The sequence below is a fragment of the Bos grunniens genome, chromosome 15, assembly GCF_055505025.1.
Source record: "Bos grunniens cultivar Pamir isolate PY7600 chromosome 15, Bosgru_T2T1.0, whole genome shotgun sequence".
In the NCBI taxonomy this organism is placed as follows: Eukaryota; Metazoa; Chordata; class Mammalia; order Artiodactyla; family Bovidae; genus Bos; species Bos grunniens.
In genome coordinates, this window is record NC_141179.1 from 57,135,087 (window position 1) to 57,150,365 (window position 15,279).

At 55.0% G+C, this 15,279-nt stretch overlaps 1 protein-coding gene across 7 annotated transcripts in view; it reads left to right on the top strand.

The window, feature by feature from the left end:
- The window catches only part of MYO7A (myosin VIIA), a 105,515-nt gene that overhangs the window by 86,402 nt on the left and 3,834 nt on the right, over positions 1-15,279 (top strand). The window contains exons 35-48 of one of the 7 annotated variants that reach the window (XR_015142197.1): positions 387-649; positions 1,582-1,772; positions 2,459-2,583; positions 3,269-3,426; positions 4,382-4,535; positions 5,906-6,061; positions 6,571-6,676; positions 8,758-8,871; positions 9,950-10,042; positions 10,218-10,324; positions 10,995-11,180; positions 11,539-11,655; positions 12,684-12,767; positions 13,653-13,772. Coding sequence is in view for 6 of the 7 variants with exons in the window: in XM_086340901.1 (XP_086197027.1) it covers positions 387-649; positions 1,582-1,772; positions 2,459-2,583; positions 3,269-3,426; positions 4,382-4,535; positions 5,906-6,061; positions 6,571-6,676; positions 8,758-8,871; positions 9,950-10,037; positions 10,218-10,324; positions 10,995-11,180; positions 11,539-11,655; positions 12,684-12,767; positions 13,653-13,772 (1,969 nt within the window). In the remaining variant the exon portion in view is untranslated. Of the gene's footprint in view, positions 1-386; positions 650-1,581; positions 1,773-2,458; positions 2,584-3,268; positions 3,427-4,381; positions 4,536-5,905; positions 6,062-6,570; positions 6,677-6,911; positions 8,265-8,757; positions 8,872-9,949; positions 10,043-10,217; positions 10,325-10,994; positions 11,181-11,538; positions 11,656-12,683; positions 12,768-13,652; positions 13,773-15,279 lie in introns of those variants that run through there. The other 6 variants (XM_086340901.1, XM_086340903.1, XM_086340902.1 and 3 more) reach the window with 6 other exon arrangements.

Genomic DNA, 15,279 nt, shown 5'->3' on the forward strand with positions numbered 1-15,279 from the left:
GGCCAGACTTGAGTCATGTCCAGCTCTGACCGAGCACCTGGGATGCAGTGGTGCCAAGATAATCCTTGTTCTCTTGTAGCTGCAGTTGAGAGGGGAGATGGACATCAAATAAGCCATTTTTCAAGTAGGGACCAGTGTGCTGAGGTCTGTGGGAGGGCTTCCTGGAGGAAATGGTAGATAGGCTGAGCCCTAAAGGGTGAGTAGGAATTAGACAACAAGAGGGAAATGAGCTCCCCAGGCAGGCCTCCCCAGACCATGGATGACTCTGGCCCAGCCACGGCTGACTCAGGCTGAGCTCTGGCTCCCGGGGCCCTTTGTCACCCTGGCTGGGCCGGCCTCTCTCTGGTCAGGCCACTCCTGACTGGGCTGGCCTTGGTCTCCTTCAGGGAGTGCCGTGTCTTGCTCTCGCTGGGCTGCTCTGACCTGGGCTGTGCTGGACTGACCCCGACGGGGCCCTGTTCTCCGTGTTGGTCATGCAGGGGAGCGAAGTTGGCGGCCCCCAGCTTCACGCTGGCCACCATCAAGGGGGATGAGTACACCTTCACCTCCAGCAATGCTGAGGACATCCGTGACCTGGTGGTCACCTTCCTGGAGGGGCTCCGCAAGAGGTCTAAGTATGTGGTGGCCCTGCAGGACAACCCCAACCCTGGTGAGTGGCTCCTGGCACCAGCTGCCAGTTCCTGGGTCAGGGTGTTAGGTAGATCGCATGCCCTGGCCTTCTCCTGATGTTCAAAATCTCAAGTGCCTGTTACTCTGCCTTCCCCAGACACCTGCTGTGCCAAATGGACCAAACAGCTCACCTCTGTGCCTTTGATCTGTGCCCCATGGGAAACCTCCCTCCCCCTGATCCTACATACTTATCACCTGCCACCTTCTCCACATGAGATCAGGGGTTCCTCCTCAGTGTTCCCCAAATACCATCTTCAAGTGATGACAGCAATAGCAACTATAAACCGTGCATCCCTGGTCCATAGGCCTTTGAGGTCCTGGGCAGAGCTCGAGAAAGAGATGAACCCCAGCCCTGCCGTCGTGGGGAAGGGGTGGGAGCAGACCGTGACAGTCCCTGTGACAGAGCAGTGACCTGGGAAGCTCAGAGGCTATGGGAACCTGGGTTGGGGGAAGTGGCCCCCATGCAGCCTGGGGTTCAGGGAGGACATTTGTGTGAGCAGAATGTTTGGGGCAGAGAGGATCACAGAGCCGAGGCTGGAGAGCACAGGTTGGAGGCTGGGAACTGCAGATAGATCGGTTTGGCTGAAATGGGTGAGGGAAGGTGGAAGGGGCAAGAAGGCGGAGGCAGAGGAAGTCAGAAAGACAGTCACCAGCAATAGGCCTTGTGAGCCTGTCGAGGAATATCTTTTAGGACAGTGAGGAGCCATGGAAGGCTTTCGACCAACGACTGTGTCTGTGTGGGGGGTTGTGGCAAGGTGGCTCCTGAGCAGACCTGAGAGGGACAGGGCCTCAGTTCCAGTGGGGAGGAGCGGCTTATAGATCATCAACCCAAATAAAGGTGCTCCAACCCACCTCTGACCTCTCTGCCCCTCCCCCGACACCCGTGCGGCCCCGCCCACCTCTGCCTTCCAGCGGGCGAGGAGTCCGGCTTCCTCAGCTTCGCCAAGGGGGACCTCCTCATCCTGGACCACGACACGGGCGAACAGGTGATGAACTCGGGCTGGGCCAGCGGCATCAACGAGAGGACCAAGCAGCGTGGGGACTTCCCCACTGACTGCGTTTATGTCATGCCTACTGTCACTATGCCACCGAGGGAGATTGTGGTATGTGGCTGGCTGGGGGTGGTAGACGGATGGGAGGCTCCTTGGCCCCTCCTTGTCTTATTCCCACATCATAAAATAAGAGTGGGGGATTACTGTAGATTCATGCTGTGCAGCTTCTATGAAGATGATCCAGGGGACCACAAACTTAAAAGTTGGGGCAACTATTAAACTGGTCCCAGGTGGAGAGGAGCCTAGAAACTGCTTCAGATGAGGACCTGCCCCGGCTGGGGGATCAGAGGAGAGTGGCCTAGGGGATGGGAGGACGGGGATGGGGCTTGCCCTGTCTAAAAAGGCAGTGAGGTCAGAGCTGGGAAGGCAGGCCCTGGCTCCTCTGGAATCTCCCTTCCCATCCCCCCAGCCAACACTGAGGACTCGGAACCCAGCTTTCCAGATGTTTCCTGAGCCACTTCTCACACTGTGTCCCCTGCCTTGTCCAGGCTTTCTGATGACCCCACCTCGTTCAGACAGGGCACTGAGGGAAGGGTCTTAAGCCCAGCATGATGGAGGCAGTGGTAATGTCAGAGATTCCCCAGAAAGAAAGGGGCTCCCGGGTCAGACAGGCCCAGGGCCCACCCCCAAGAAGGCAGTCTTCCCCAGCCCCAGTCAAGAAGGCTCTGGGCTTTACCATGTTGATCCAGGGCCCCTAGTTGGAGAGCTGACTTCAGCTCCTGTCTCTTGGTCTCTAGGCCCTTGTCACCATGACCCCCGACCAGAGGCAGGATGTTATCCGACTCCTGCAGCTGCGAACGGCAGAGCCCGAGGCGCGCGCCAAACCCTACACACTGGAGGAGTTTTCCTACGACTACTTCAGGTGATGGGGAAAGGGAGACAGGCGAGGAACTACAGGCTTCTGCTACTCTCCGGTCTGCGTAGTGGGGTCACATTGTGGTGCCCCCATCTGTGAGAAGGGCCTGGTCAGAGGGAGCCAGAGGGCAGTTTCAGTCTATCGAGGTGACCCTTCTCATGTCGTGTCATCTTATCCTTCCTTCATTTGAGATCCTGTGGCTATGCTGCCCTAGGTGGAGTCCTGGGCACTCAGGACGTGAGCCTGTTCTCGCCTCATGGACTCACAGTCCTGGTGGGGAGGCAGGCGTGAAAGCAGGCAGCTGTTGTCCGGTGTGCCTGGTGTTGTGATGGAGATGCTGGGTAGGGGTGGAGATGGAGAGGAGGCTTCCTGGGGCAAGTGGTGTCTGGGCTGCTGGGTGGAGGAGTGCCATGGGCAATGCATGCCATGGCCTGAGCAGAGGGAGCAGAGAGGAGCCAGGGTGAGCAGGCTGGGGAGGTAGGCAGGGCTGGCCGGGGCCCAGCCAGCCTTGTTAGTGTCTCTATTTGTCAGCTGAGAAAGTAAGGCCTGGGCAGAGCTGGTGAGTCATCCCAGGTCACAGGGGACAGCAGGGGAGCGCAGGGCTGGTTCCCTATGCTCAGCCTCCTGCACGGGGTGGGATGGGGCTGGAGTTATAACCTGGCCGTCGGTGCCAACTGTCTGTGCTCCGCAGGCCCCCACCCAAGCACACACTGAGCCGCGTCATGGTGTCCAAGGCCCGCGGCAAGGACCGGCTGTGGAGCCACACGCGGGAGCCGCTCAAGCAGGCCCTGCTCAAGAAGATCCTGGGCAGCGAGGAGCTCTCACAGGAGGCCTGCATGGCCTTCACTGATATCCGCACCCACAGAGGGTGGGGGATGACATGGAGGGCAGGCAGGGGCCACAGGGAGGGGTCCCCCAGGGGAGGGTGGGACCAGGCTGGGCCTCTAGGGTGTTCGTCACCTACTTCCTTCCAAGGGGCCCTGCTGGGGCCTGGGCAGACATGGAGGGATGCTGACGGGGTGACTCCCTTACCAGGGTGCCGGGGGCTGTCCCCGTCCGCTGTCTCCTCACACCCTGTCATTTGGTTGACAGATTTAAACTGTGCCGTGTGCTGGGCCAGGCATGGAGACACGGGGGTGAGCAGATTCTGGCCTCATGGTGCCTGTAATTGATTTGAGAGGGGAGGCATGCTGGTCAGGGTCAGTGCTGTGATGGGGCCCGACAGCACAGTGGCCTGACCTGGCCTTGGAGAACAGGGAGGGCTTCCTGGATGAAATGACATCTAGGCTGGAGACCCGCCTGGGCCCGTCCAAGGGGAGATGGGTGAAGAATGTTCCTGACAGAGGGAGAAGCATGCATAAAGGCCCTGAGGCAAAACAAAGCCTGGCTGTTTCAAGGGCACAGATTAACTCAGCACAGCTAGAGCGTAGAGTTCAAGAAGGGAATTCAAAGACCTGGGCCGATGGATGAAAGGTTCCCCAAGCCTGTTAAGAAGCTGGGACTGTGTCCTGCAGCCACGGGGAGTGGTACAGTTGGATTTGGGATTTGGAAAGTTGGTTCTGGTTGCTATAAGGATTCCTGTTGTGAGGTTGGGGCCTGGAGCAGGGTGGCCAGAGGACCTGGGGAGAGAGGGTGGGCAGCGGGCATGCAGGGCAGTGTTGGCACACTATGCCCATCTCCTGGGTGAGCAGCCTGAGGCCAGGGCCACAGGGTCAGGGAGGGCAGACCCTGTTGGAGAGAGTGGCTGCCTGCCTCCCGGCCAGTGCTCCCTGATTGGCCACGGCCTTCCTTGACGGCTCCCCACCTGTGCTCAAGTACATGGGTGACTACCCGTCCAAGAGGATGCGCTCCGTCAATGAGCTCACCGACCAGATCTTCGAGGGAGCCCTGAAGGCCGAGCCCCTCAAGGACGAGGTGTATGTGCAGATCCTGAAGCAGCTGACTGACAACCACATCAGGTTTGCCGGGGTGGTGGGAGGGTGAGGAGAGGGTGAGGGGAGGGTGGTGGGAGGGTGAGGGGCAGGCCCCCACCCCTGGGGCTAACCGCTGAAGGTAAGACGGGGAGCTCACTCCCTGCCGAGGCAGCAGCAGCTCTGCCTAGGAGCCATCCTCCTTCATTTGGAGCAGGAAGGTGTCCTCGGGGCTCTCCCTCAAGGTCCATGGAGGAGGGTCAAGAACCAAAGGTGGTGGCTGTGCCCTCGGAGTCTGTCCTCCCCCAAGTTGAACAGCCCCAGCTCCTCCTCATTTCCCGCTGCCCCCTGCCTGGACACCTCCTCTGGACACCTGTCTCCAGCCCAGATGCCACTGTCTGCCTGTGGGTGCATCTCCTGAGCAGTTGTCCCGTCCCTCACTCAGGCTGAGCAGGCTGTCTGTCAGAAGCTCTGGCCATAAATTCTTATGGGCTGGGGGTGACCCGGAGGGTGTCACCTCCTCCCTGATGGTCCAGACTGTGGCAGGAGGGGGAGTCACGCACGTGCTCATCTCAGAGCCAGAGACAAGCCCCACTCTCTCCCCTTATTCCCAGGCCTCCAACTCCCTCCCTAGCCTTGTCACTCTCTCCATCTCTTACAAAAATCCACCACTGGACCACATGTCAGATCTTTTCACACAGCTAAACTTTTGTACATGCCCACAGCCAAGAAAACCTTTCATATCCTCTGCATATTAGAATTTGCCTCATCCTTCCAAGCCTGGATCAGATGCCACCTCCTTCTGGAAGCCCTCCAAGCTTCCCTCTTTCCAGGCCCAGGGAGCTCAGAGGAGTGCCTGAGGGAGCTCTGGGGCTGGTCTAACTCAGGGCTGCTCAAGTAATCATGTTCATTGTGCTCAGTTGCTCAGTCATGTCTGACTTTGCAACCCCCTGAACCATAGCCCACCAGGCTCCTCTGTCCATGGAATTCTCCAGGCAAGGATACTGGAGTGGGTTGCCATTTTCCTCCTTCAGGGCATCTTCCTGACCCAGGGATCGAACCTGTGTCTCTTGCTTCAAGTAACAGGCGAGTTAAAAAGCTCCTGCCAGAATAAACCACATACTGCTTCCTTCATAGGAAAGTCTTGCTTAAAAACAAAACAAAACAAAACAAAAACTTAACTGAACCCAGAGTGCTTGGTGACATAGTGATTTTCATTTTGGCACAAGCACTTTGCCTCTGAGTGACAAGTAAGTGTGTGGCCTGGGGCAGGTTGGTCGACCACACTTTGAGTAGCATATTTGGATCTGACTGTTGGGTGGGTGGGTCCATGTTGGTCTCAGAGAAGGGTGGGGGTGAGGCCAGGCATGTGCTGCCCTGGTGAGGAGCCCTGCTGGACACCATGCCTCTTCCCGCAGGTACAGTGAGGAGCGGGGCTGGGAGCTGCTCTGGTTGTGCACAGGGCTCTTCCCACCCAGCAACATCCTCCTGCCCCACGTGCAGCGCTTCCTGCAGTCCCGCAAACACTGCCCACTTGCCATCGACTGCCTGCAGCGACTCCAGAAAGCCCTGAGGTACGGCCGTCTGCAAGGGACAGGGGGCAGCGGGCACAGTGTGGGCCCTGGGATGGGCTTCTGGCCACATGGGCTAGGGAGATGAGTCCCTTGCGATGCTGAGGTCATGACAGTGGTTGGGACCCATCTTTGGGGTCCCACAGCTGCCCAGTAGACAAAGGTTGTAGTGCCTAGTACCATTCTGGACAGCTTGAGAGTCTGGTTGCTCAGAAAGCTATTTTCTGTCAAGTCTGTTGGGGAGGCAGATGCCGGGGTTGCACTGCATACTCTGTGAAGCTCACTTGCATCCTTGGCTTCATTTGGTCCCCTCCATATCCCTATTGGTGGGTACCATTATCATCTTGTTTTACAGATGAGGAACAAAAGGCTTGAGTTTGTGACTGTCACCTAGTAGGAAGTGGTGGACAGGGATTAGGACTGGGGTTTGCCTGACTCCGAAGTTCCCTCTGTTCTCTGCTTCCCATGGCTACTTCGTGACTTGGCCCCTCCCCTCTTCACCTGGTTTTCAGAAATGGGTCCCGGAAGTACCCCCCACACTTGGTGGAGGTGGAAGCCATCCAGCACAAAACCACCCAGATTTTCCACAAGGTCTACTTTCCTGATGACACTGACGAGGTAAGGGACTCTGGCTTCTTCGTCTGTGGGTGCCCCTGAAGGATGTGGCTCCCTTGGGGACATGGGGCAGCCCTGATGCCTCTCCCCTACCACCCCCATCTTTGCCCCCATTGTCCTGCCCCTCAGTGGAGCTGGGGCCATAGACTCCTTGGGTCAGGAGCCCTTGGGTTCCTGGTCTAGCCTCCCACTAACTGGATCAGCTTCCTTGACAAGGTCATCCCTCCCTTTCTCGGAGGAGTCTCTGTCTTGCAGGAACGTGCTTTCTCCCTCCGAGTTGAGCTCTGTGTTGATGTCACCTCCCCGATGCCCATTCTGTTCCTGGGCACAGGCCTGCCTGCTCCACAGCCCCAGACCTCCCCTGTTGTCCTAAGTCCACTCTCCTGCAGACCCCTTTCGTCCTTTTCACTTGACCTGAGTCTCCTCTACCTTGGTCCCCTGGGCAGAGGTCTTATTTGTCTTCTTGTCACACCCATTTGGTCAGGCTGACTTCTGATCTATTCTCCCTTCCCCATCCCAGCATAGCATCTCATTCAGATAAACAAGACCAACATTGAAACTTTTGGTTTGAAAAGCAGCTTAACAACTTGTTTAGAGACTAGAGACTCAGAAATAACTATTTTAGGATTCTAGACACAAGGACAGAAAATCTTGCTAAAATCCTTTCCTGTCCCTGGTGGAAGGTTACATGGAACATCCCCCCCGACCCCCAAACTGCCCTCCTTCTTCTAAACTTCCCTGGACTCACCTATCCCTCTCAGCCCGTCTGGGCGGCTTCCTCCCTCATGACGCCTCACCTTTCTGGAGTTTGTTTTCTCCCTTCTTCAGTCTCTTTTATTCCACCCGCCCTGTCTCTTCTGCGCTTCCTTGGCCTCTGCCGTCACTCATGCTTGTACAGCCACACCCAGGACCCTGGAGGCCAAGGCTTGAAACTTCTTGGGGGGTTGGGAAGGGCACCATCTGGGAAGATCCAGACAGGAGGTGCTTTTACTTTTTTTTTAAATTTATTTTTAATGGAAGTATAGTTCATGTACAATATTATGAGTGTCAGCTGTACAACACAGTGATTCACCATTTTAAAGATGATTTTATTTATTTTTTTGGCTGTGCTTGGTCTTCGTTGCTGCGCAGACTTTTCTCTAGCTGCGGCGAGCGGGGGTTGCTCTTTGTTGCGGCGCAGAGGCTTCTCACTGTGGTGGCTTCTCTTGTTGCGGAGCACAGGCTCTCGGGACGCAGCCTTCAGCAGTTGTGGTTCCTGGGCTCTAGAGCACAGCCTCACTAGTTGTGGCTCACAGGCTTTGTTGCTCTGAGGCATGTGGGATCTTCTTGGATCAGGGTTTGAACCCATGCCTTCTGCATTGGCAGGCAGATTCTTTACCATTGAGCCACCAGGGGAGCCCATGAATCACAGTTTTTCAAGGCTGTATTCCATTTATAGTTATTATAAAATATTGGCTATATTCCCTGTGTTGTACAGTATATCCTTGTAGCTTGTTTATTTTATACATAGTAGTTTGTATACTGGAGAAGGCAATGGCACCCCACTCCAGTACTCTTGCCTGGAAAATTCCATGGATGGAGAAGCCTGGTAGGCTGCCGTCTCTGGGGTCGCACAGAGTCGGACACGACTGAAGTGACTTCACTTTCACATTTCACTTTCATGCATTGGAGAAGGAAATGGCAACCCACTCCAGCATTCTTGCCTGGAGAATCCCAGGGACAGGGAAGCCTGGTAGGCTGCCGTCTCTGGGGTCGCACAGAGTCGGACACGACTGAAGTGACTTCACTTTCACATTTCACTTTCATGCATTGGAGAAGGAAATGGCAACCCACTCCAGCATTCTTGCCTGGAGAATCCCAGGGATGGGGGAGCCTGGTAGGCTGCCATCTCTGGGGTCGCACAGAGTCGGACATGACTGAAGTGACTTAGCAGCAACAGTTTGTATACTTAAGCATTGTGCTGAGCTCTGGGGAAGCCCCCTCAGAAGGAGGGTGTCTTGAATGGGAAGGGGCTCTATCTGAGGCCCAGCCATTAGAGGTGCAAGAGGCCCTGCCGGAGCCCAGCAAGTGCTTCCCCGCACCAGGCCTTTGAGGTGGAGTCCAGCACCAAGGCCAAGGACTTCTGCCAGAATATCGCCGCCCGGCTGCTCCTCAAGTCCTCCGAGGGATTCAGCCTCTTTGTCAAAATTGTAGATAAGGTGGGTCATGGGTGGTCATTGGTTGCTAATCTACCTGCTGTTGGGCTGTCTACTGGGAAATTTGCTGGGCCTCTGGGAGCTTATGGGACGGTGGGGGTGGGGAGAGAGACAGAAGGAAGGATGGGGCAAGAGAGGAAGAGGCACTCTTGCACACGGCCTCTGATTCTGCCTCCTCCTTACATCCCTGCAGTGGCCCCTTCCATGCAGCCGCTGTCCCTATATCTCTCTCCTCTGAGCCATTGCACAGCCTGGCTACAGCTCTCTTGGGAGGCACATGGCACTCTGGGTTCTGGACACACTAGGCTCCTCACCCTGCCCCCCAACACATGTACTTTCCAGATTTGATTTGACTGGTCCCTCAGCTGCCAGGCTCTCAGTTCACCTCTGAAAAAGCCCTTGAAGAGAGAGGGTGACTATCCCCACTAATAGATCACAAGTCCCTGGGCTCAGAAAGGTTAAGTAACTTATCCCAGATCACACAGCAGGGACTCAGATCCAGGTAGGTGTGGCTCTGAAGCACAGGGCCCTGCCTCCGCCCCTCATTGACTTCCATGGACATAAATGTGGGGGGACAAAGGTCCAGCTCTAAAGCCCTTCCCTTGGGGCTTCCCTGACCCTTGCACAGGTCAGGTGCTTCCCCTTTTTGCTCACCCAGAGTTCTGTGTGAATTCATGTCTGTCTCCTTACTAGTCTGACCCTGTACCAGACACTGTGACCCGAAGTGATCGGGTGAGGTCCTGGACCTGGGCGGGAGGGACTTAGAGTCTGTGAGTGGCTCAGGAAATGGATGCCAGAGAATGTCCAAAGCAGGGACTGGGCCCCCATCTCAGCCTTTTTTTCCCAAGGTCCTAGGGCAGTGATCAGTGACTCTTTGCTGAATGAGTGGAGTCACTGTCACTGGCCAGACACTCAGCAGGCAAAATTGGGGCAAGATGGGGCTGATCCACAGACACCCACCCTGGCTGCAAGCAGGAATCTTTCTGGAGAAGTGGTTGTCGGGGAGGCCTTGGGTGGGAAAATCAGAGAACTCAGTATTGCTCAAATTAAAATGAGTGGACTAGAATGACCGTGTCCCTAGGTCATCAGCGTCCCTGAGAATGACTTCTTCTTCGACTTCGTACGACATCTGACGGACTGGATAAAGAAAGCCCGGCCTGTCAGGGATGGTAACGTGAGGCTGAGTCCTGGGATCGTCTGAGGTCTGGGGCTGGCAGGTGCTGGCTGAGTGCCATACCTGAGGCCCAAGTGGGTGGGGCCCCAGGCTGGGGCTTCCTCCGGGGCTGGTGCTGGGCTGGACAGCCCTCTGTGCTGGCATCTTCTGGGTGACCGCCTGCCCTCTGCCTCAGGAGTCGTGCCCTCGCTGACCTACCAAGTGTTCTTCATGAAGAAGCTGTGGACCACCACAGTGCCGGGGAAGGACCCCATGGCCGACTCTATCTTCCACTATTACCAGGTGAGCTGCCCGGTAGCTCGGGGCTGTGCTTGTGCAGCCGCCTTGAGTACTGACTGTGAAAGCAGAGACCTGCTGAGAAGACCCCAAGGTGGGTGGGTAGTTCCTGCTCTGCAGCGTGTCTTCAGGGCGTCCTCGGTTCCCTACTCTTCAGAGAGTGGATAAGACGGTTGTTAAGTTTCCAGAAGTCTGTGGGCAGCGTTAGAGGCTTCATCTTTGCTTTCGGTCAGCTCATCTTCAGCGACTGTGGTTCTGGGTCTGAAAGGTGGGGAAGGGGCTGGTGCTGCTGAGGAAGCCTGTGGGTCTCAAGGGAACACAGTGGGAGGCGGCCAGCCAGAGACGCTTTTTCCCAAGGAAGGACAGGCCTGGTGGGGGGGCTAGAGTTATGGAATAGTCTCAGGCGCCCCAGCTGGTCCCTCTGAGTGTCTGCATCTTTGAAATGGAGCTGCTTGCCTCACTGGACTGTTATGAGGGTAAATGAGATGATATTCACCCCTGGCTCTGATTTAAAACTGTAAAGCGCTGCATCTGTGCGGCATAAGGCTGTTTCCCTGTCCTGTGCCATCCCACCTTGGGGAGCAGGTGGACCCAGCCTCACGGTGGAGGTGTTTAAGGGGAGAAGCCTGCTTCCCCCAGATGCCTCCACGCCTGTGACCTTCTCTGTCTCTGGCAGGAGTTGCCCAAGTACCTCCGAGGCTACCACAAGTGCACGCGGGAAGAGGTGCTGCAGCTGGGGGCGCTCATCTATAGGGTCAAGTTCGAGGAGGACAAATCCTACTTCCCCAGTATCCCCAAGCTGCTCCGGGAGCTGGTGCCCCAGGACCTCATCCGGCAGGTCTCGCCTGACGACTGGAAGCGGGTGAGCACAGAGGGAGACAGTGGGAACAGGCCCCCCCCACCCCACTTCCGAATGGGTCTCTGGACACCCCAGGGTCAAGGGGGCAGGTGCTGGACAGTAGCCCAGGGAAGTATCTCTTGTGACCCCTGTAAATTCAGCTGGTCACTTTGCAGCAATTTGTGTGGTCTTGGTTACTAAGGTGGCCCGATTTTCCTTGATACTGTTCGACCTGCTTGCTTTGGGGAGGGAAGGGCTGTCAAGAGTCCACTAACTGGTATTAGTGGGAGACTGCTGGCCCCCCGTGGCCCATGGCAGCTGCTGACAGTGCAGGGGGCAGGACTGGCAGGGGAGAGGACTCTGACCCACCCTCCCTCTGCAGTCCATCGTCGCCTATTTCAACAAGCACGCGGGGAAGTCCAAGGAGGAGGCCAAGCTGGCTTTCCTGAAGCTCATCTTCAAGTGGCCCACCTTCGGCTCAGCCTTCTTTGAGGTGAAGGTATGCTGTGGGTGGGTGATTCTCAGAGATGGGGAGGGGAACCACATGTTACCAGGACTCCTCCCCATGACTTGGGGAGACTACAATGGTCTCTGCCACCTGCCTGGGACTGAAAGGAGGAAACGACCCTCAGCTTTGTCCCAGCTAGGTGTCTCAGCTAAGTACTGGGCCCTGGGCTCAGTCCTAGGACACTGAGGGCCAGCACCTCGCCTGGCAGGGGAGGCAGATGTGTACAGAGGTCAGAGTAACAGAAGATGATCTGTGTGACAGTGGGGAGCCCTCATGGAGGTGGCAGAGCCTGGGAGGCCCAACCATACGGTGAAGGCTGAGAAGGCTTCCTGGGAGAGGCAGCACCTGAGCTTTCCAGGGAGACCCTGGGGGCAGTGTTCCTGGCAGACAGTCTGGCCTGAGCAAAGACCCAGAAGTGTGAGAGCTCAGGCATGGGCAGGAAACGCAAGTGGATGAGTGTGGATGGGCATGAGGTGTGAGGCGAGCAGACTGCGGTGAGAGGCAGGTAGGTTTCCTCCTGAAGGCGGTACCCAGCCCTGGAGGGTTTTGAACAGGGTTGACGGGACCAGAGGCAGGAGAATGGAGAAGAGACTGGCGCGAGGGGATGGGCATGAGGCCTGAGGGGACAGGTCAGAATGGAGAGGAGTGGTGGCCTCACTACACACCTGGGACGGGGGCCCTTTGACACAGCTTGGCTGTGCAAGAAAGAGGTAGGCAAGTGCATCTGGAGGCAAGTATAGGGTTCCAGGAGGTCTTTTAAAGATGAGAGACTTTAGAGCTGAGAGAGAGAGAGACCTCAGGGACTCCTAGAGAAGAGGACAGAAGGGATGAAACTCTTGCCAGTTGCTGGGGACCCATGAAAGGATTCAGGGTAGAGCTGAGGACCCAGAAGAGGTAGAAACTTGAGGTTGTGGTGGGAGAGGCAGACTTAAGCCCAGCTGGGGGCAGCTTTATTTCTCCCCAAATGTACAAAACATTTCCTGCTCTGGGTTCCCCATCTGATTTTTTTTTTTAACTAGCAAACTACAGAGCCAAACTTTCCTGAGATCCTCTTAATTGCCATCAACAAGTATGGGGTCAGCCTCATTGATCCCAGAACCAAGGTGAGCAGTGACAGGGAAGAGCAGGTAAGGGGGGATTTTCTGTCTGTACTTCTAACAAAGGACACCAGAACCAAACTTCAAGACACTCTGTCAGCTACCAATATCCTCACTTCATCTACCCTCCTGGCCACATGTCCTGAGAGGCTGTCCATGTTTCCTGTGTCTACTTCCTTACCTCTCATCTCTCCATCAAAAGTGCTCTCTGAGTTACTAACGAAGTCCTCACTATGAAATCCATTCAACTCTTTAGTGCTTGGTCTTCCAGTATCATCAGACACTACCAACCCCTTCCCCTCTCCAGAATGCTCTCTGTCCACAATTGGTCAGGTGGCAGGCTGTGCTGGGGTAACTGATGCTCAGATGTGTGGGCTGAGCAGGTCCTACCACTGACACAGGAGAGCACAACTGGGGCTGCTGGCGAAGAGGGCAATGACCACCACCTTCCTCTTGGATCCACGGGCCCACTCACCTGGCTTTCCTTGCCTCTCCCTTGGTCTCCCTCTCAGGCACTTCCCTGGGCTGCTTCTCTACCCAGTGCATACACTGTGTTCTGCAAGGCTGTGTCTTTCTGTCTCCCTCCTTCAACTCCACTGGATCATCTCATCTGGGAATTCAGTTTCAGTTTCCTCATCCTCTTAAAATCTCCAATTCCAGCCCCACACATGTGACAACCCCCTGGGCTTCCTTGGTTGTCCCACTAGCTGGTCCCAACCAAGGCCTGCCTCCCACAGCAGCTCCATGGCACAGCTGGCCTCTACCCTCTTGCTCCTTGCCTTGTCTGAGGGCCCGAGGTCCTTTGTGTGGGTGGTGTCTGTGGGCTGGAGCTGAGGGGAGTGAGGTCAGATGGTCCAGATGTGCAGCCCCAGATTCTCTCTGCTCCCCTAGGACATCCTGACCACTCACCCCTTCACCAAGATCTCCAACTGGAGCAGCGGCAACACCTACTTCCACATCACCATTGGGAACCTGGTGCGTGGGAGCAAACTCCTCTGTGAGACGTCACTGGTGAGAACTCTTCCTTCCAGGCCTGGGGTGCTCCCCAGCCCTGCCTTCCCTCATCCTCCCAGTCCCTGCAACAAACAGGAGGAGTGTGCCGTCTGGTCTGCAGTCAGGATCAAGGGTCAGGTTGGGGCTAAGGTCAGGTCAGATTAGGTCTGGGGAATGGGCTTATTAATCTAGAGATGAGAAACAAACTGCCCACTCAGTAACTATGTCCCAGTGCCTTTAATATTTAGAGATTGAACCTTTGGCCACTGAGGTCAACAGCAGAGCTGTTAGCAATGAGGCCTCCTGGACTGAGCTCAGCTGGTACAGCCTTCAGAAATCCCTACCTGTGGGAGTGACCATAATCATAACATTTATTGCTTTAGAGTTAATTGTACACTACATTCTATTTGAGGCAATAATAGTCCTAACACTTACCATCATCTGATGAGGTAATCAAACAGAACACCTTAACGCAGGCCTTTATGTTTTATTCTATACACTTAGTAGGAGCTCTCTCACTATATCCAAAATGTTACAGGCTCCCTAAATTTCTTAACACTTCACTACTGAACTCAAGCAATATCTGATTCTTGATCTAAAGTCTTCACATGACTAGCATGCATTTATGGTAAAAATACCACTCTAAGGCCTTCATCTTTGATTGCCCAAAGCACATGTAGAAGCCCCCATCGCAGGTTCTGTAGTACTTACAGCCATATCACTAAAACTTGGCGGTTATGGCATATTATCGGAGAAGGCGATGGCACCCCACTCCAGTACTCTTGCCTGGAAAATCCCATGGACGCAGGAGCCTGGTAGGCTGCAGTCCATGAGGTCGCTAAGAGTCAGACACGACTGAGCGACTTCACTTTCACTTTCCACTTTCACGCATTGGAGAAGGAAATGGCAGCCCACTCCAGTGTTCTTGCCTGGAGAATCCCAGGGACAGGGGAGCCTGGTGGGCTGCCGTCTATGGGGTCGCACAGAGTCGGACACGACTGAAGTGACTTAGCAGTAGCAGCAGCATGGCGTATTATGAATTGTAACAACACTAAATCCACTAACAGATTTTACAGTATATCCTTTTCTCATATTATCCCTATAACTATAACCAGTTCAATTTGCTTATATCAAACAGATCAAAATCACTCATCGCATATTCTTCCATCAGCCACCTGGCACTTGTTATTGTAGCTATTCTTATCCAAACACCTTGAAGTTATACAGGAGCTACCACTCTAATAATTGCCCATGGCTTCACATCATCCATATGATTCCGTTTAACAAATTCACATTATGAACACATTCACAGCCAAACAATAACCTTAGCCTGAGGCCTAAGGTTGCTAGTCTTACAAATTTACCTCTACCCCAGCCATTAGTCTGATTGGAGGGCTATTTGTAGTAATAGCATCCTTCTCATGATCAACTATTACAATTACTCTAATAGGAATTAATACAGTAATTCCTGCCTTATACTCCATATACATACTAATCATAATATAACAAGGCAAATACACACATC